Consider the following 22,901-nt stretch of genomic DNA (forward strand, 5'->3'; position numbering starts at 1 on the left):
ACCTGCAAGAATGAAAATAGACGTTTCAGCAAAGTTTGAATGGAATTTGGTCTTGACAAATGTGCGAAAGAACCACTTCAAAATAAAAAACTAGTACGATCAGAAAACGTAGAAATTGATCGTGAAATAACATTAAAGACATTAGACCTGCACGAAGCGTATAAAAACTTAGGAATCGAGAAACATAATGGAGTACAAAAAAAGCAAATGAAAAGGAAACTAAATAAGGAATATACCCGAAGAATCCGCTGCATATTGAGCTCAGAGCTAGACGCTAAAAATAAGATCACGGCCATAAATTCCTTAGCTGTACCTGTCATCCAATCTAGCTATGGCATAAGAAAATGGACGAAGGCAGAACTGAGAAAAATGGATACGAAAACACCAGAGCGCTACATCCGAGATCAGATGTCGACTGACTCTGCATTCCCAGAAGGGACGGCGGTCGTGAAATGATAAGCATTGAGGCAAGTTACTCCATAGCAAAAAAGGTCTGAACAATTACCTGAAACTAAAGGAAGAAAAAGATAACTATCTGGGCATGGTCTACAGGCGACAGAAAGAAAACATTGAGGTGGCTAACAACCGCAAACGTCAAAAGCGAAATCGAGGCGCTCATCACTGCTTGCCAGGATCAAGCACTTGCCATGAAAATCATGAAAATTGGCAAAGGCCGCAAGTGTAGATTCTGCCGGCTACCCAATGAAACAATCCAAAATAGAGTATCAGGGTGCCAGGATACTTGCAAAAGAAGCTTACATAGAGCGACACAACTTTGTAGCAGCGCACCTACACTATAACGTAAGTAAAGTGTACATCGTATCAGTCGGTAATAAGTGAAACGAGCATGCTCCAGAACCTGTTGTGAATACCTAAAATGTCACCGTCATCTGGGACACACAGATCCAAACTGACCAAACCATCAAAGTCAATAAGGCGGACATAATAATCAAACACATACACGTCGCTATCCCACCTGATTATAACATCACTGAAAAAATTCCGAAAAATGTCTCAAATACAAAGATCTCCAAATTGAAGTATAAAGGATGTAGAACATGAAGACCACAGTAGTTCCCATAGTAATCGCAGACACCGGATAGTCTCAAACAAAATAACAGAAGCCATGAAACCCGGTGTGCACAACCTGATGTCCCTACAGAAACTGTTGTGCTGAGCACTGCGCACATACTCAGCAAGGTGCTAAAATGTAAAGGAGGATCAACCCAGGTGCATGGAATGTACCCGGTGATTCTTCCAAACCAACCGCAGAGCCATGGCTGTGAGATAATGAGATAAAAAATACAATAATAATAATAATAATAATAATAATAATAAAATAGGGAAAAGAATATAACAAATAATTAAAATAAGAAAATGAATAAAATTAAAGCAAAAGTAATAGTTTCTTAATTTTTAATTGAAATGAATTAACAGAGTTATCTAGAAAGATATTTGTCAAGAATCTTGAGTTATCTTAGAGTAAATGTCCTCATCATTCTGGTAATTGGAGAAAAGAAATCGTAATTAGTATGCTAAAAAGGCAAACTAAACACAGCAGTATTTTGATATCTATCATTGATATTAATATTGAACAGTCAGCCTTAAAGTTAGGGAACGAATAAATATGTTTTGAACGTCTTCAATTGTTTCCACATGGTTAGAATAAAAAGGTGACCATACAGGCGAGGCATATTCAAGTCTAGAACGAACAATTGAAAAGTAGAGTAGGGAGATTAGGTTAGGTGTGAGTGGGACACCTTGTATTCCTCCACTGCGACCCTAGCACTATTGTGGCTTACTCCTAGGTGTTTATACTTCCCCAATCAAGTCCGCCCTCTTTAAAAGTTCGATAATTTGATTGGGAGAAGCATTCTTAATGTCTTCCGTCTTAAGTAAGGCATTGCCGAAGATGGCCTGCCTGATCCTCTCTGGTGCCGGACATCTGCAGTCTCGTCTTCCTGCATATACAGTCTGTATTCGGCGATTTTCGCCAAACCAATCTTATTCATGTGGTGACGCAATCTGTAGTGGCCGGTATACATTCCCATTAGGGCTTTTAGATACTTATACTCTGTTAGTTTCTGTTAATACTTTCTGCCCCTTATGGAATTTGTTACCTTCCTTGTTGCATCCGGTATGAAAGCCTTCGCAAGGTTGTGCCCTGGTGGTCCCTCCCAGTAGTGCTTTGCTTTGTTATGCACCAGGTTTTGATTGTTTGTTTTGCCGTATTGTGGGCTATGACGAATGATGGGTCTGAACCTGGTTTTTTTAAAATATAGTATTTGAAAAAAACATGGATACAAATATTTTGAATGATCCAAAACTCAGGAGGTGTTTCCGGAAGACCAATGGCGAAGGATGGCATTCTGTGAAAATATTATGGAAAATGGAAAAAAATCTTAGAAATGTTTTTTTTTAGATGAGTTCTCTTTTCCATTGCATGGTAAACATAATCCTTTCATTGTTAGTTACTGGTCTCAGGAAAACGAGCACAGAAGTTATGAGTCACATACTCAGTACCCTCAAAACTTGAATGTTTATGCTGGCATTTTGGACATACATATTATTGAGCCATTTTCATTGATGAGATTTTGAACGCCGAAAAATACCTTGAATTGCTACAAAACCCAATTCTTTCTGCCGTTCAACTCCTCCCTGATATAGACCTGGAATCAGTCTATTTTCAACAAGATGGCTGTCCTGCTCATAATGCAGTTAGAATAAAAGAATTTTTAACAAGTAGAAACTTTTCCTAACCACCTTATTAGTGGAACTGGCAATGGTAAATGCCCCCAAGATCACCCGATTTGTCACCAAATGACTTTCATTCGTGGGGTTATCTTAAGGAGACTATTTATAAACATCATAATAGTAGGTCAACGAATTTAGAGGAGTTAATAAACAAAATTATTGAATCTGCCAATTCCATTTTACTTCAAACTCTTTTGGAAGTAAAAAACAGCTTTTACGATAGGCTAACCTTTTGTTTAGCTAAAAAAGGAGGTCTTTTTGAGCCTTAAAGAATTATTTGTTAGGTTCATTATTTAGAGTTTTATTTTCTGTTTTTTTATTATAATGTTTACATTCTATTTTTATTAGAGTTTATATTTTATTTTAATAAGAACGCTTTAATTTTCAATATGCAATACAGAACACAAAAAATTGTAATTACGAATCTATACGGGTTTTCCACATGGAATTCCTGCATTAAAAAAATATTCATAATATCAATGCCATGTAATATTTTTTAAATTTTGCTGCAAGAGATACAGTCCCCACCGACGTCACACGTTTTCTAAAATAAAATTTAAAATAATTGAGCTCGAACCTCGAACACCAGCGTACTATCGCGCCGGCGGCGTTGCAACATCTCACCTGTTAGGAACTTTATATGTGTAGTGATTCATTCGCAAATCTGTATATTATTGACTAACAAAGTATATATTGCTAACTAGCAAATAAATGGAAATTTTAAATAGTATATTTTCTAGCTGTTACAAAATCTAACACATTAAAAAATATTCACTGGATGAAGGAAAATATATATTGTATGAAAAATTGATTTGACATCTTTGTCTGAGAGATGGTAAACTTAAACAACTTCGGGTATGGTTTGCAGCTAGGCTTATTCTAGGTATTCAATGTTCTAAGGTTGTTATTATTATTATCATCATCAACGTTGTCGTCATCATTATCATCATGATCATTATTATTTGCATTGCTTCAATATAGATAAAAAAATACAGCGATTAGTTGCGTATATTCATAAGTAACGCAAACTCTTCACTGTATAGTGTATACTCGTTTACAATAATTCGAATTCAGATTATTAATGAAATATGGTAATATTGACAGTCGTGACTAGGAAAACTCAAATGTGTGAAAATTACACACTGCTTGACGAATGGCCATTCTATTGCGAAGTTCAGTTATGATTATCCTAAGTATACCAAATCAAAATACAATTTTTCGCGCACTTTTAATTTAAAAAATTAGCCTGGCGATCGACTGAGAACATTTGTAGGTGATCTTTACAGTTCACTAATTTTGGTCACTAATTTTGCACACTAATAATTATATGGAATAGTATAAAAAATACAACCATAACCACGTAATTTTCAGTCATTTTTGCGATAAATTGGCTAAAAACAGTTCTGATGTATGTTAACAATGTAAAGACTGCTAAAAATTATCACATTCTGAAAGACCACTCATTCACAATTTTACAATATTCAAGACTATTATATATTATACATTCTATTTGCGCAATAATGTGATAAAAACAAAAGTTTGATTAATTCACTTTGTTAGTAAGTGTAGTAGATTGTATCGATCTTAACTTACAGCAAGCGATGTTTCGAAAAATCATCAATTTTTCTTACAAGTTTGAACAAATTTTGTCTAATAAACTTATTATGACACATCGGTCAATAGGTTCGCAAGGTAAGGCATAGACACTACTATAACAAAACGCACATTATTTTCGGAAAGTGTTAACTTTCAAATGACTCCGGTTATTTAGGTGTTTCGTGTGTTAATTTATCATTGTTATTTGATGTAAAAAAATCCGTTCAAGAGGTGGCTACAAAGGTGTTATCCGGACTCTGCCCCATCACAGTCAACAGTTGGTTTCGCGAATTTAAATCAGGCCTTACAAGCACCGATGATAGTGAACGCTCGGGTCACACAAAACAGGTTGTCACACAGGAACATGTCAAAAAAGTGCACAAAACGATTTTTTATAATCGAAAACCGAAATGGCAGGAGATAGCTGATACCTTGATACCTTAAGCATATCAAATGGCAGCGTTTTTACTATTGTACATGAATATTTGTCTATAGAGAAAATGTGAGCTAAAAGACAACAAGGTATGTGATTTGGAGTGGTTGGAGGTATTCAAACGTAATAAAAAGGACTTTTTGCATCGGTAAGTAACGATGGATAAAACTTGGATCCACTACTTGTGAAAAGTTTAGTGGAAGTCGTCCGAAGAGACCAAAAACGCTTTATTTTAGAAGAATCTGCTGGGAAGATTTTGACGTCTATATTTTGGGATGCTCATGGAATCGTAATCATAGACTTAAATCTCAAAAAAAGTAAAATAATCAATAGCGATTATGATATAACTTTATTGGAGCGTTTAAAGGAAAAAATCGCGGAAAAAAGACCCCGTATAAAGAAAAAAAATATTTTCGACCAAGACAATGCACCATATCACAAATCAATCAATCAAGGTCAACCTAAAAATCGGTATAAATTGAATCAACCATGCCCAAAGCCTCCTTGCCACAAAGCCTGTTCATAACATAAAAGGTTAGTAATGGTGGATTGACCCCTCATGAAGCCATACTGTTCATTACGGGTGAACAGTACATGCTTGAACAGCAGAGCAACTCTATCATCAACAATAGACCAACTTTCATTAGCTAGAAATGCCTCAAATATTTTCGAGATGGTCTCTTTGATATAGAATGATAATTTTTAATATTTGACCAATTTCCATTTTAAAAAAATTAATAAAAACATATATTTTTTTTCAAAATTCTGGAAAAATTCCTCTTATTAATGATGGGTCAAAAATATTACATAAAACTTAAAAAATTTACATGTCTTGAAGGAAACCATAAAAACGACTCGGCTTTAGTTCATTCAACCCATTAAAGACATTAGTAACAGAGACCTGGAGTACTCCCAGACTTAAAGACTTTTTACAAGAAATAATTTCCGGAGAATCATGTGAACTTTGACATGAGTAAGTACCGATGCAAAATGTTGGTTGAAAAAGTTTGCAACTTCCAACTTAAAAGTTAAGAAATATGAATGCTCGTTTATCTAAACCTACCTGATATGCTAGTATTCTCCAAAGTAACAACCACTGCTCCTCTACTATCTTCATATCCCGACCTAACATTCCAAGTCATTGGTAGATGGTTCAGAGGCAAACAAATACCCATATCTTCAACAGTTAACTGCAAAAATAAAGTTCCTAAATGTGGCGTACCCAATTGACTAGTTATCTGTCCTAATTGGAACTTTTCTTCTTTAACATCTCTATTTAAGTTGGCTCGTTTCTCATTCCAATAATCATAAGCATTTTTATAATTTAACCACACCAGGATTGCTTTATCTACGGCAACGGGCTGGACGTATATCAAAGGTCGTTTTAATGTTATAAGGACCACTTCTTTATCTTCTCCCTCTACAATTTCATCTTGAAAAGCGTTACGTAGAACAATTTGTGTATTGAAAAATGCCACGTGCTGATATTCGATGTCTGCCTCCTCAAATACAGCGTTTCGAATAATCTGACCGAGAGAAAGATTTAGATCTACTTGAGCTTTACCAAAGAGTCTAGCTGAGGTACTACTTGGATTTGATCCTGACACGTTCTGGACGCGATTGGAAAGTTCTAGCACTACTGCACCTAAAACAAAGAAAAAACACACATAAGGCATTTGATACATTATTAATGTTACAAGTTACCTGTTTCTAACCTAACCGCAGAACTACCTGCTGTAGTAGCGGTCAGCTGTATCCTCTGTATCTTTATAACTAAAGAAAATAAGAGCCTATTTAAGGTAGAAGGTTCTTCGGTATCTTCTAACCAAATTGGCACTGGTCTTTCACCTCCATAAACCTTTTGTACTACCTCGTTTACTTCCTAAAACATATGTTTTCATATAGTAGTCTTTCGTATATAGTACACTAAACTACGGGGGTGGAAACACAAAGCAATAGGATCATTCTTAATTTTTGAATTCTTAATTATGCAATGTTGCAAAAAATGTTTCATTTGCAAAAACTGGCCCTTATATTACTACACACAACAATAACAAATGCTTTAAAAATAAAATATTAAAATACTGACTAGCACCGGCATCTGTTAAACTCCAACAAGTATGAACTACTAAAATATTAATTACCAAAGAATTATATTTTTGGCAATAAGTAGATAAATGTCTCTTATAAGTAATAATCTGATAAGTAAGTTTTGCGTTATTGGGTACTAAAGGTGCAAATTCTTATAGATGAGATGAGGTTCAAAACTATAATTGTAACAAGTGATGTCTACGCTTTTAAACACTGTTAATTTATAATTTTTCGGAAATATCCAGGAATTTATCTTTTTAACAAGTTTGAATAACTTGTTGTGCTAAAATGTTATAAGATGTTGACAAAAGCTGATTTTCATAGTGCACCTTTTTCCACCTCATTGTATCACGTAAATCGCGGAACCATCAGTACACGCTAACAAAGATTTAAAATGCTTAGTCACAAGAATCAATCAGTCTTAAATAGTAAAGAAACATTATAAGGTAAGAATATTCTACGCATCTGTTAAAATCCGTCCTAAATAGGTTAAAATTTTATGATTATTTTGTTCTCTTAAAATTTTAATATTTATATGATTTAATAAAATTTCATTGATTGTCTTGAGTAGATAAAAGTTGTTAATTGCGATTTGTTATTATTTGTTAATATTTGATATTGTAAATATTTCTTTGTTAAAGCAGTATTTGAAATTGAAATGTTAAAATAACTAAAAAAAAGTAAAATGTGTATTTAACGATTTTTAATTATATTAACTTATGTTTTCCGTTGCTGAAGGTTGTCAAGAAACGCAAAATCCTATTTTGTTAGCCAGTTTTTTAATTAAAATATCCATAAATAGTACTTGATTAAAACAAAACCAAATTTTTTAAATTTCTATTGATTTTTTTCAAGACTATCCAAAACAATTCGTATGAAATATATAATTCGTAAATGGAAAGAATTATGCTGCAAAATAGTAGAAAGTAATAAGAGTAAGTTTTCAATTACAATAACAAGTGGGAAAGGAGATTCTTAAGAATTGAAAGAACTCGTCCATTATCTCAAAGAGACCTACGTAACTAGAGAAAAAAAGAAAACTCCAAGTCTTGGAGTTTTCTTTTTTTCTCTGATTCTTAAGAAGGTTTGCAACTTAAATAAGAAAAAACATACTACCTGCCCGGAAATATTTAAATATTCCAAAGAATTGCCAAATTCAACAGTGTAAAACATATTCTTTGAAATTAGCTGTTTCTTAAAATTTTATTTAACACACCTTATAACTGACAGATTGTAATCAAGGAAATAAAAGAAATAAAACACATTTATGATTTTTAGGTAAACCAAAAAAAAATGCGTTCCCGCATTTAACGGATATAACCTTTAGTTGTTTGTTTAAAAAACTATAGTTTATTAATAAAATTGTTAAGGTTTGGCTTATCAAAAAAGGCAGAAGTAGACCCTCTATAGTTTTTCAAAATTATCTGAACTCAATCATTACGTAATTAACTTATTAATATAAAGGGCTTGCTAACGGGTCGATAACTGCTGAGGCATTATCTGCCTTTGTAAAAATCTATTTTCTTTTATTAACATATAGAACTAGGATTCGTTGGAGGAGTGCTAGGTTTCTGACAGGTTTAAAACTTCTATGAATATATATACCGGAAAATATAGTTTCTACTCTTAAAACACTCTTATCTGACATGTCACTAGTCTTTCAAATTGTTAATAAAATTAAAATTGAATTGAACGCTGGTTATTTGAAAAAAAATTAATTCTGTCTTTGAGAATGTAGTTGTTCCCCTTATAAAAAATGGCTGTATCATCTGCAAAACTTATTACTTGTGCTTTTTGCAATATAAAATTATTTATACAGGGTGTCCCCTTTCAAATGGTCAAAAATGATACAGTATATACAGAAACCATAAAAAAGTAGGTTGGAATAAGACATCGATGGTCGGCAGTGCCTCGTTTCCTTCCTCGTTAAAATTTTTGCAAAAAAAAACGTTCCTTTCCCACTGAATTAAAAGGGCTTTAAGCGATTTAAATGAATATTTTAGGTTTTAAATGATAGGTTGTGAAACAAATTTTTGAGGAATTTTAGGTAATTTGACTTGTCCAGGGACGGATTTGCTACACATGTACCTTACATTTTTTTATAAATAAGCAGGTACACGTAACACAGCACTTGCATTTTTGCGCTCCGACGCACCGTTTTGGTGCAAAAAAATAAAATCCATATTCGGTTCTTTATTTTATTAGTTTTTTGTTATTTCCGGAAAATTTTAGCCAGTTTTTCATAATCTGCATTAAATAAATAATAATAAGAAAGTGTGTACATGTTTTTGTTATTCTTAGTGTCGGTGCGTACCTACTATCGTATTTTTACGGTAGGGAATCACTTTTTTTAGGAGATCAGATCGAAAGTCAATTTTTGCAAAAGATCGAGATACCATTGTAAATAATGCTGTCAAAGGCGATAACATGACCAAAAGAAAAATTAGTGACAAAAATTAAACAAAAGTATTTATTATTATCACTATTATAATCACTAATCGCTTTTATTATTATCACTAATTTAGTAGTAATTAAACTAATTAATTAGCTATTAATTAATTGTCTCTAACTGTTTTAAAATAAAACTGGTAAAAATGATTCGCTTTGGATTGGTGGAGCTTGCAGATATACATCTTTCGTGGAAGAAATTTCGTATGGAGAAGCCCGAGGAAATGCTTCCACATCGTGAAATGCCCAAACGCAGAATCAGCAACTGGTTTTGTCAAAAACACGGTGCACCGAGTATTACAAAGCCATAATCTTCATCCGTTTAAACTATAAAGGGTTGAGCATCTTGTTCCTGGAGACGCGCCTCATCGTCTTGAGTTCTGCGAAAGGTTTCTTTGTTAAACAGAACAAAACGCAAAATTTCCAGGTTTAATCCTTACAAGTGACGAACAAGGATTTTCGCGCGAGGGATCATTTAATCCTCGCAATAAACACGAGTGGAGCTATCAAAACCCGAATGCTAAACACATGAGAGAGAATCAGCAGAAATTTCACATTAATGTTTGAGCAGCTATTCTTGGCGACAGCTTATCTACCCAACACCTGTAATCAGCAGTGAAGACCTAGTTGCTAGAGTTGTGATGGCTGCGAATTTTCTGAGAAACGATCCAGGGGGTCTTTCCTCGCGTGCATCTTGCGTGGAAATGCATGGAGGACACTATGAGCATTCGGTTTAAATTGTTTCCTTTAATTGTTTATCGTTTACTTAAATTATTTATTTTTTATTGTAATGATATTAAACTTTTCGTTGTGACAAAAAAGTTTTGAAGGATCCTTGTACGGATTTTATTTTTTTGCACAAAAACAGTGCGTCCGAGTGCAAAAATGCAAGGGCTGTATTTTGTACAAAATAAACAAAACATTTAGAAAAAAAAATTTTCTTCAAAAAAACAGTGGCCTTTTTTTATAAAAAATTTAACGTACATGTGCTGCAAGTCCGTCCCTGAATAAGTCAAATTACCTGCAATAGCTCAGAAAGTTGCCGTGCCACCTATCATTTAAAACCTGAAAATTTCATTCAAATCGCTATAAGCGTTTTTAATACAGATGAAAAAAATCGCTTTTTTTTTGGCAAATTTCAAGTCCAATACTAATAAAAAATTTGCAGCTTGCAGCAGAAATAAGATAATGGAATGAATCAAAAATCGAAATGCTTAGAATATATCAAAGATTACAAGGAACAGTATGTAAACAGAATTATCCATCTTAATTTTCCTACAGGGTCTTTTGAAATTACGAGAAAAAAGAACAGTTTGTTTTACTCTTGTATAATATAGCCTAATCGAAAAATGCTACTTTACAAAATGATTTTGAAAAATCACAACAAATGTATCTAAAAACTGATGGCAAAATCGTTAGAATCTGATAAAAAAAAAAAATTATAAAACATCAAACTTGGCCAATATTTCAGGGTGGCGGAATTTTGTGCCGGCGAGTATATATTACTTCAATGATAAGATGTTAGTGTTTTTCTAAAAAATATCCGATGCATTGCCTGATATTTTTTTCAAAGAACTTAAATATATTCGGTATTAATAATCGTTAATTACCAATTTCTGTTTAGGGTTACTTTTAAATAACGGTTTAACTACACCCAATTTGAGACAGTTTGGAAAAACGCCTATTTTAAAGCTAAAATTAATCAAGTAAGTTAAAATAGAAGATATTCCCCTTATTTTGTAATGCCATTTTAAGGTGAAACTTAAAAGTCATCATTATTCATTAAAATTTAGGAAAGATAAGTTACTATTGATTTGTGCTATTACCTACCATTTTTTTTTAAATAGATGAATTTGTCAGGTATTGTAAAAATAAAACAATCTTACCGTCATAAAAACTTTCTGCACAAACACAAGATGGTTTAGTAAGTCTGTGGTTAAACTATGTTCGAAAACGCCAATATCTGCGTTGGCATTCAAGTATCCACCTTGTCGAAAAACCACTCCTTCAGGATTTCTTAAACCGTTGGCAGTGGTTTCAGGAATGTACTCAGCTATAACGTGAACTGCTGGAAGAGCAATACTTGCTTCGGATGGAAGGTTTGCCTCGGTTTTGTCACTTGTATATCCCTATAGGCAGATGTTTTAAATAATATATAAAATTATCTTAATAGATTTTCTTTAGAATAAAAATTACAGTACATATTTAATAATACAATATAAAAATATAAAAAAAGGATCAAAATTTTGGAAGATAAATGTATTATAGAAAAATATTACGCTAGGTTATTTGCTACATACTATTTAATATAGTGGTGGACCGACATATCAGTACTTCCTTTTAATTTGTCCTTTTTCTAGTAAAATTCTTAAATTATGATTTACCCTATCGATCTTAATATTTTGTTGAAGAAAACCCTTCCTTGTAGATGTTAATGTTTAATTTGTGTATGGCTTAATTGAGATTAATCCAAATGTTTTTAATTGGGTTTAAGTCAGGGCTCGAATATCACCATTATTTATTAAATATGTTGTTGGGATCGTCTTCCTGCTAAAATGGTCAAATCATATACGAGTTTTCATCGGTAAATGATAACATGATGTTTTCATATTTTTTGGGTACAGCTACCATCATTTCTGTGAGGCTAGCTTCGCGCCTATCTATGATCACTTTCACAATTTCTTCCAGTCATATATGCACCAAGAGAGATTTTTCGCTTTCTTCCATATTATATTTTATGCATCCCATGGTCATGAAAAGGTCCTTGATTCGGAAAGATCCCGGTGTTAATTTTCATGTATTTTTGTATTATCACATGTCAGAATCTAAGTAAAGTTGTTTTGAAAATGCAAAAGGAATACAAGTCAGAAATAATGGGCAGAAAGAGCATTGCATGGAAGGGGTTTTTTTTAAAATTTAACATCCTAAGATTAGGGACTATTTAGGAGTAGTATTATCCGGTCTAACTGTTAAACTTTATAAATATGATTATACAGGATGTCCCATAAACAATGGTAAATGACAGCAGATTCTTTAAAAAAAGAATGATTTGCAAGTAGAAGTCCATTCTTGAAGTAGAGTGGCTATAATATAGCGGGTTAGGAAGGTCGAGAAGACTTCTCTCCACAAATGAAAATGCCAATCTTTTTGTCAAGAATAATGTATTTCGATAAAGAGTTCACTCGTCATCATCGGACTCTAAAATTTATTTTTTCTTGAGAGAATAGTTAAAGTCAAAATTATACATATTTTTCACGGAAGATCCCATGTTCAAAACTTAGTTTAAAATGCGCTCAGTAGATGTCATGACTTTTACTATTCTGTTAATTTTATTACCATTATCATTATCTTCCATGTAAACATCGTAGCTATGTAGTGTAACGTAAGGTAATTAGATTTTTTTTTAATTGTATCTATAATTTTGACGTACCTCTCATTATTTTATGTGTTTCTCTCAAGAAATACATTTTAGAATCTGATGATGAAAAACGAAGAACAAATGGTAAATTTATAGCCAAAATTCAAAAAAATTATATTAAGTTTATCACCCTGTATCTTGGTTATCTTTGACTATCGGATTGAGAAAATTTAACTTAACCATATTCTTTTTTTTTAAAGGAATCTGCTATTAGATTATTTACCATTATTTATGTGACACCCTGTATATATATTGCCTAGTTCTATTGAAAAAAAACTTACTTGAGGTAATTTAGTTGTAAAGCTCAAACTATGATGCGGTAAATCTATGGTAAATTTGGCTTTACTACCAGTAAAACCTGTGCTGTTAACTTGATCCATTTTATATTGGGCTTGCAGGGAAGGCAACAGAGCGGCTGTTATGCTGAGACTCTATAAAATGAATAATTTGCTAGTACTATCATACAATAAAAATTCAATAAATAAATTATAAATATTTATTACTAAGAAGTATATGGTGGTATCTGTACTCCAGAAGATGATGTTGACATACCATCAAAACTTTACTACAATAATATGAAAGTATTATAAATATTCCGGTTCACAGAAAATAACACCTAAAAAATATATTATTGTAATAATAAGTTATATATGTAAGGTCTTTGAGATAGTCTTATAAAAAAGTAGCACTCCTCTTTGCGACTCTCCTGGTATTTTTTGGGAAAAACGTTAGAACATGTCATTTTTTAATTTCTAGGGGGACTTAAAAGGGGGATGTAGTTTCCTTGAGGTTTTTAGAAACTCCTTGAAGTTTTTTAATTTTTGAAACTTTTTTTAATAATTTTATTTTGATTTTATAATTCCTAGAAATGTAATAATAAAGGATTATTCCTAAAAATAATAATCAGTATAGGTTTCATAGTAACAAAACTTTCCTTTAAAATTAAACAACTCTCTTGCTATGAAGAGATAGGACAATGTACAAAGATCTTCGTCTAGTAGTTTTATTCTCACTTGAATTACCATAAAAGAATGAATTAACGTGAAAGCCTGCTGACAAAAAGACCGATAGACTGATTACCATGAAGTTATGACTGCGGCATTATTTGAAAAATGGTTCTCTAATCAACTCTGCCAAAATCAGTAAAATGTTATTAATAATGCATCTTGCCATTCAAGTTAAATAGTTATTGGTATTTTAAATAAAATACCAATAACTAGTTTTAAAAAACAAGATCTCATAAATTTTACTAAAACTAAGAACATTGCTTCGAAAGTGCAACAGTTCAGTAATATTGAGTGGGGTAGCTATTGACAACATACGCCAAGCTATTGCAGAATTCGAAAGTATGGAAAATTGGGTAGAACGCGCAATTAAAACAGAAAACAAATATACGGTTTTATCACCCCACACCCCAATATAATCATTCGGCCTGCCGATGACGATTCTAGTTCTGAAGAGAGTCTTTTAGAATATTAAATATTAGTAAGCATATATGTATGTAAGTGTTATAATATAATAATATAATAGGTGAATTTTCAAATCACATTATATTTTAAATTAAATTTAATATCTGGAGAATGATCTCTATCTTAAAAATACCTAATTATTTGGATTCCTAACATAAAATAATGTATAACGTTAAAACTATAACCCATGGAAGCTTTACAACAATACATTTTAATAGTATCAATTCTAAATCTGTTAAACCAAGAAACAGATCTAGAACTGATAAAAGGATTGAAAGTTAATTTTGTTAGTAAAACTATTAAACTAACTATAAAAAAAACTGAATTGAAAATATTAAGATTTTTTTATTATATTAGGCAGCCGCTTTATAACAACAGCACGCCTCTGACGGCGGCAGAGTTCAATATATTTTTTTGCGGTGGCTTAATATTTGGCTCCTTCAAGTAAGAATAAAAGGACTATACTAAAAACTTTACTTTTCAAATGCTCAAGCACAGAAAGTAATCTAAAGGACTTAAGGACTTAGTCCGTAGATCTCAGCGGCCGCTCAATGAAACCTCGTCTATTGATCGAATAAGTTAAAAATATTAAATTTGTCTCTAGAAACTATAGGAAATTAATTTCGATTGTATTTTATTTTAACACAAACACAGACACAAAAAAGCGGCAGAGACGGGAGGACGATCAAGATGGATCTAGTCCTTTCGCCAGAAAGCCAAAGCTAAACAGGTCGCCAACAAACACCAACAGCGATGGAACAGGCCCATGCGCTGATTGGGACGCAAAAGGTTTTCCTTAAGCAATTGGAAAGAAACCTGTTTACAAACGTAATAGACACGACGGATGAAGACGAAATCTACTTGACGCCAGATAGAAATCCACCAAAAACAAGGTGGCAAGACTCGGATGAACCAGAGTATGAAGAAGCGTACGAAGAGACGCTCAATGAAACAATAAGGGGAGGCCAAACCGCTACCCGAGGTCGAACAAGCAACACCAATCCAGGCCGCAATACTAGTATTAATAATACTCAAACTACGACAACGGGCGAGGGCAGCGGAACGGAGACTGAAACAAGTCAGTCCAATGCCGAGTACAATCCGAATAACACAAATAAAAATGTAGAAAGTGCTGGAATCGCTGACCTAATTAATGAAGTTATAAACTCAAAGAATAACATCATACAAGCCACAACTAGATATAAAGGTGGTAAAATACAATTCAACAGAGACGAACAGACCATACGGACCGTACGGACTGAAATTGAGAAAATCACAGACATTATTATTAAAATTACATGCAACGCGGGACAGAACGTACAAATTAAAAGATTAGAAGAAAAGATAGAGGCACAAAGTAAAATGATCAAAGAAATAAAAAAACCAAATATCAAGGGAAAAACTAGGGGTTGACACACACGTACGTAAAGGAACAGAGAAACTAGTAGCACAACAAGAAGAAGTAGAGGTACCTAAATCATCACTAACGAAAACTAGACCGACAAAAAAGAAACTAGGGGAAGGAACCTATCAAACCACCAAAAAAGATAGGGGAACCTGGAACGAGCGGAACCAGACAAACGCATAACACACAAACTTACACCCAGACAGTCTACATAGAATCTGAAATAGAAGAAAGGGAAAGCAATAATAACAGTGAGAATGAGACCAATGGGGAACAAGAATGGAAAACGGTTCAGAATAAAAGAAAGCAAAAAGGGCGCTTAGATAAAGGAAACGAAAATGAAAAGAAAATAAAAACCTACGCAGATATAACTAGGATAGAAAGAAAGCCAAGACCAAGAACTGAAATAAAAAAATGGGAAAGCCCAAAAAAGAGAACAAGGGACATACATAGACCTCAGTTAATAATAAAGAAAGAAGGAACAGAGGAAACAAAAGAAACAACCAAACTATTTAAAAAAATATTTAAAGAAGACAGAGCCGGAATAATAGAGATAATCCCTCTGAAAGATGGCAGGCTGAAAGTAATCCTAAAAGATCAGGAAGCGGAAGAGAGAGTAAAGAATAAATTGGAAGTAAATAAAGACAAAGTACAAATAGCGAAAGACGAAATGCGAAGACCTAAAATAAAAATTACTGGGGTCGAAAAAAGAGGCTATACCGATCAAGAGATCATAAACATACTAAAGGAGGACAATCACGAATTGGATAATAAATTCCCAGGCAAAAACGAAACCTGGAAGCTAGTAGCCAGAAAACAATGTCTGCGCACACGCAAAGAAAATCTGATAATAGAAACAGATAACACTACAATAAGACACATACTAAGGACAGGACGAATAGTACTGGACTTTAAATCTTATTTTGTAAAAGAAGACATAAGTGTTGCCCTATGCTTTAAATGCCATAACTTCGGCCATACAGCGAAAAAGTGCCAACTACCAGACAATCAGATACGCTGTTTCAAATGCGACAGGCAGGGACACATGCCGAACGAATGTAGAAACACGTACGACTGCAAAAACTGCAAACAAAGAGGAGTAACAAAAGACTTAAGAAGACACACAGTAAGAGACAGAGGCTGCCCAGTATACAGACAATATAAAGAGAGGTGCCGAAATCTAGTAGACTACGGACAATCAGATACGGAAACGAGGACTATGGAGCAATAATGGCTCTAAAAATACTACAGATCAACGTAGACAGAGGACGGGAAGCTTCTCTCCTGATACAGGAAAAAGCAACACAATACAAACCAGACATAATCATGATACAAGAACCATATAAAAAGTTTCAACTACAGGGATACACAAGACATACACAAGAAGGAGTCACAAAGACGGAAACTACAAAAAACTGCAAGCGACAACAAGGAAAGAATATACCGACAAAAACAAAACAATAATACAATTAACCGACAGAACAGGCAAGGCTCATAAACGATCATAAGACGGCATCATAAACGATCACGAACGTTTATGACGAACCAGGTGGCAGAGAAAACACAAAACTGGACACCTGCACAGAAATGATAAACGAAATAAAAAACCATCCCGTAATTGCAGGAGACATAAACACACATAACGAAGCTTGGGGAGGAAACAAGACAGACGAAAGAGGAACAAAATTACTAGACTGGACAGTAGAAAATAGATATGACATTGTGAACGACAAATACAAGGGACCAACCTTCTCAAACAACAGAGGGGAAAGTTATATCGACATCACAATGTCAAAAGGGATAGACATAACAGAATGGGATGTACTAGGGGACGAAACACTGAGTGGACATAAGTACATAACATACAAGATCCAAGTCCAAATGAAACGCAAACCAGATAAACTAACGTACGATTATACAAATACAGACTGGTACGCGATAAACGCAAGATTAAGAGAAAAACTGGCAGAAACAGACTGGACTTGTACAGACAAAGAACAGACAGAACAAAAGGCGGAGATCCTACAAAAAACAGTACAAATGGCATGTAAACGAATAAAGACAAGACTTCTGACACACGAGCAGCAAGCATGGTGGACTGACGAGCTAGGTAGACAAAGAACAAATCTAAGATACTTACGGACGTTGGTACAAAGAACGCGTAGAAACAACAACAATAATAACATAAAAGAACAATACGCAAGGGAAAGAAACAGGTATAAACAGAACATAAAAATGGCCAAACTTAAATCAATACGAGACCAGGTGACTGACATGACTAAAAATAATCCCTGGGACCGAGTTTGGAAGTTCTTTAAAAGAACAAAAAAGGAGCCAACGACCAACATAAAAAAGGACGAAGGGACGTACAGAAAATCGGAGGAAGAAACACACGATTACTTAATAAATAAATACTTCAGCACAGATACGCCACAAACGGACTCCCAAGAACAAACAAACATTAGAGACAGACAAAAAATATACAAAGACAGACAGGAAAGAGAAATAGGGGAACATGAAATCTACAACGCCGAATCGAAATCTACGGACCGACCCTATGGCTAGTAGTTATGGAGGGATGGTTCAGAGAGCTGGAACAAGCGGAAATCCGATACAGGACCGAGCAGCTCAAAGAACAAGACGTAGACATAACACGAACAGACAAACTGGCGTACTCGCAGGCGTACGCGGATGACCAACTGATTGTCATAACTGGCAAATCAGTGAAAACAATCGAAAGAAAGTTGAAGGTCATCTGGGACGCCTGCAAAAGATGGGAGACTCAGGCAAACCTGAATTACAATGGACAAAAGACAGAAACAATGTTCATCCTATACGAAACAACATACGCGAACCGACAATAAGAATACAGAATGACAGACTAGAGCATAAGGAATACATTAAATACTTGGGACTAACCATAGATAGACGGCTGAACTTTTATGAGCACATAAAAACAATTAGAACAAAGATCAATAGAATCAGCATGAGACTCACGGGACTAATTACACAAAAACGGATTCAGGAAAGACATCGTGAGAGACATTGCACTAAAAGTGATAATGCCGGCGATTCTGTACGCCTCCGAAATGTGGAGGCACAGGGCAGAGACGGTATTGGGGAGGCGTCACCTAGACGCCGCAACACGCCCAATTCTGCTGCTGTGCAGCGGAGCGTACAGAACAACATCTAATGCAGCGATCCAAGTCATAGCGGGGATTCCTCCGGCTTGGATCGAGGCAAGACAAAGACATAACACTTACACACAACATAAAGAAGACATATTAAAAATACAGACGCGAACGACAGACAGACCACACCCAAGTTTAGTGGACGTACAAGTACCTACGGACACACAAGACAGTGTAGAAATATGGGTGGACGCCTGTAATGGACAAAGAAACAGCGGTCTGGGCCTGGTAGTGTACCGAAACGGGCACAGAATCAGTGAAACCGGGGTAATGCTGTCAAGAACAAATAATAGTAAAAAGGCAGAAATGCTGGCAATACTAAAAGGCATAACGATCGGAAAACAGCAAGGGCAACACATTACGATACACACAGACTGTAAAAGTGCGACGGAGACAAATCTAAATAACAGACCTAGAGACAAACTCACCGCACACTTAGTGAAAGTAATACTAGAACTAAGAAAAGATGGCAGGTGTGCACAAATAAAATGGTCAAGAAGAACAAACCAGAAAATAAAGGAAGCGCATAACATAGCAAGAAGATACGCGGCAAGAAACATTATAAATGACCCGTACGAGCAGTACAATTACAAAACCCGAGAGGAAAGACGGATACAAAGAACTGATCAAGTAATAACGTCTTGGCAAACATATTGGAACGATACCGACAAAGGAAGAACAACATACAATATATGCAAGACAGTAGGTTACGAACAGATCAGCCTGTCCAGCAAAGCCACACAATTAGTAACTGGACATGGAAACTTTAAAGGATATCTGGCTAGATTTAAACTAAAAGATACAGAGGGTCACTGCGATTGCGATGTTAACGCAGTAGAAACGAGTGAACATATAATGTACACCTGCCAAAATGAACAAAGTATACAAACAAGACAAACGATAACAGAGAACTACGGGGACCTAAGAATACAACTTAGACAAGACAACGGTAAAACAAACTTGACAGACAGACAAAAGATCGAGTTCTGGGCGGATAGCGTAGTTAGGGACAGCGATCCCAGCACGCAGTAATACAAAAAAAAAACAACAGTGTAAGTAGAAATAAGCTCATTACTGTTAATAAATCAAACTTTATTAGAACATAAGAAAACTAGTAAGTAAGTAAATAAGAATTATTGTGAGCTTTGAGCAAAGTAGAAATGTAAATCTGTAGGAAAAGTTGAAATAAAGAAAAAGAAAAAAAAAAACGGGCCCTCTTTCCTCGCTAATTTTTAGGGATGCGTGAACGGTGACAGCGTTCTCTCGCTGGAACTGGTCACGCTTCAGGCGGAGGTTGGTGGGTTGCCTTGACGGTGTTTTCGACAGCATAGTGGGTGGCTATTTACAGCCACAAAGGATCTTCAATACTTCATACTGAAAGGTAGCCAAGTAAAATCCAAGAATGTATTTTATTTTTTATATATATTTGACGTTTAATCATTTATTTTGAAAGTGGCACATTAATGGGAAGAATAACTTTTTGGACGTAATTTTTTCCGAATAAGTTGGTGTAACCTTTATTAGAATCAGCTAAAAAATAAGTTCACAAAAAGAAAATAACTAAATCAAGTATAAGCAGACTTTTTCAATAGCTGGCTAAATACATGGAATTATTATTTTTTTATTTGACAAAATGTCATGACATTACTGTTCCATCATTAATTTGTTGTTTTTATTTTATTTTCAAATAAGATAATAATGGAAACAACTGCAACTTTTTTACTAATTTTACATATTCTTATCGAGCACAAAAAACACAAAACACTATCACAACTATTTTCCATGGTTAGGTTTTCTTTTCGTTATGTGTCAGAAATAGACAATGGAGAATAATTCTTTTTTTGAATATCATTTTCTATCGAAATATGCAAAGACACATGTGGCATCACATTTAAATTTAGAAAGATAATAATGGAATTAGGACAATTTCTCGTTAAAGCGAAAGAAATAGAGGCAGAACGAAATTAAATACGTCAAATAGTGCGTGTTCAAGTAACACGTGTAGATAGAAAATTAGGTTTTCTTAGACAGCAAAGAAGTTATAGAGTGTTCCCTTAATCCTGGCTATTAAGCAGCTAGTTAATGTAATTTACACCGATATGGCTTTTTTACGACATTATGATACGACATTTTTCCTAAAAAAATATACTCAAAAGTCTCTTAGGCTTACCGTATTCAAACAAAGAGCGTTTAAAGAAAAATTGCCACGCGTATAAAATTCTAATACATAGTTCGATCAGAGGCAGTTTGAGCTAGATGTACAGCATATAGATTATAAATCTATTTTGCAGCAACCATTTTTAAATGATAAAGTGACACTTTTCAGTAATAATCCTAATGAAAATCTTCAATAACCATGATTCTCTAAAACATTCAGTAATTAAGAAAAAGTATAAGCCTTATATTACCGATATAATAAAGCAAATCATTAAATTAAAATAAGCTGTTTTTAGCAACTTTAAAAAGCTGGTCAAAACTGAACATAAAGACTGCTACCTAGACATAAAGAACTATCTGTCTTTTGCTATTCGTAGTGAAAAAAAAGTATACATTTGAACTTCACAAACATAAAAGGGGTACAAAAAAAAAATTACATAAATTAAAAGACATAATATGGAATATAAAGAATAATCAAAAAAACGTTGTCAACGACTCCGATAGATAATTTGCTACTGAATTTCTATCGGGATGCAAGGGTGGAAAAGCTTAATAATGTTGAACTTTTTTTTAAAGACATCTCACTATATGATATATACATGTCATTTAAAAGAATAAAATCAAAAATTATAGGTATTGAGCAAATAGGTTATAATCTTATTCTTTTGAGCTTATTGCTCCATTTCTGAAAAAGTTGTTTAATTTATCTCTAGGTAAAGGGAAATTTCCACAAATGTTGAAAACTTCCATTTTCAAGCTCTTACCAAAGCAAAATAGAGTTGAAAATCTTTCAGAACTAAGACCAATTTCTCCTTTATTAATGTTTGCCAAAATTTTTGAATTAATAGTGTTAAATATGTTACTTGAATTTGTAAATATCTTTTTTCCAAAATATCAACCAATATAGACCCCTCCTGTGTTCCTTGCCTGGTACTGTTAGATTTCAGTAAGGCTTTTGACCTCATAAATCATGAGATGCTTTCGGCTACAATAAACTTCTGTTTCTCTGCGAGTGTTTGCAAATGGTTCCTTTAAGTTATCTTTAACTGAGGACACAGATTGTGGAACTGGATGGAGCAAGGGCTGAACCTATTGTTACTGGTTATGAAGTTCCGCAGGGTAGTATCCTCGGATCTTTATTCTTTAGCATCTACACTAGCGATATTCCAGAGCTGTTATCCGGATTTCCTACTCATGATGCATGTCAATTTATGTAGCAAACTAACGAGGACTTAACTTCAATATTTAAGTGGTCAAGACAGCATGGCATCATTTTGATTGCTAACAATAGCAAATACTTATAGATTCTCATACAATTGAAAAAAAAATATTTAATTTAATTTTACTACTTTGCTTATAAATAACAATGTCCTTCCTTATTCCGCATCAGCAAAACATGTTAGTGTCATTTTTGATGAGGTCCTAAACTTTCACGTACATATACAATAAGAAATTATCCTGCATGTATGCTTTATTGAAAAGCTTGTATCAATTTAAACATAATTTACCCAAAAATATCAATTTACTGCTTGTAAAGGCTCTTGCTTGGTCACAGCTGGGTTATTGCAATGTTGTTTTTTACAATTACCTCACTGTTGAAATAAAGAACAAAATTCAGTAAGCTCAGAGATTTGTTTTCAACAAACAGAAATTTGACAACATAACACCAACATATTTTAGCGAAATTCAGGAACACACATTTATTGGCAACGTCAAAAACTCGAACCTAACTCACGTTGACTTTTGAAATTGGTCGTTTAATTGTTTCCAAGGTAAAAACTGAGTAAACAATTAAAACTGAATAAAATGTCACAAAACGCGTCGTTTTTAAAGCCCCATGGAACAATTTAGAAATATTTATAATTCAATTAATTGTTTTTGCTGAAAGAGATCAATAATTTCAAAAGAATATTAACAATCAAAGCAAGCAAGTATATAA

General features: G+C 33.9%; 1 protein-coding gene across 7 annotated transcripts in view; it reads right to left on the minus strand.

The window, feature by feature from the left end:
- LOC126750147 (transmembrane protein KIAA1109) overlaps positions 1-22,901 on the minus strand; it is a 234,885-nt gene that overhangs the window by 68,434 nt on the left and 143,550 nt on the right. For all 7 annotated transcript variants that reach the window (XM_050459660.1, XM_050459664.1, XM_050459662.1 and 4 more), the window contains 4 exons: positions 13,022-13,171; positions 11,209-11,451; positions 6,488-6,665; positions 5,847-6,428 (listed from right to left, as the gene is read on the minus strand). In XM_050459660.1, the coding sequence (XP_050315617.1) occupies positions 5,847-6,428; positions 6,488-6,665; positions 11,209-11,451; positions 13,022-13,171 (1,153 nt within the window). The remainder of the gene's footprint in view (positions 1-5,846; positions 6,429-6,487; positions 6,666-11,208; positions 11,452-13,021; positions 13,172-22,901) is intronic.

The sequence above is a fragment of the Anthonomus grandis genome, chromosome 2 (assembly GCF_022605725.1).
Source record: "Anthonomus grandis grandis chromosome 2, icAntGran1.3, whole genome shotgun sequence".
NCBI lineage: Eukaryota > Metazoa > Arthropoda > Insecta > Coleoptera > Curculionidae > Anthonomus > Anthonomus grandis.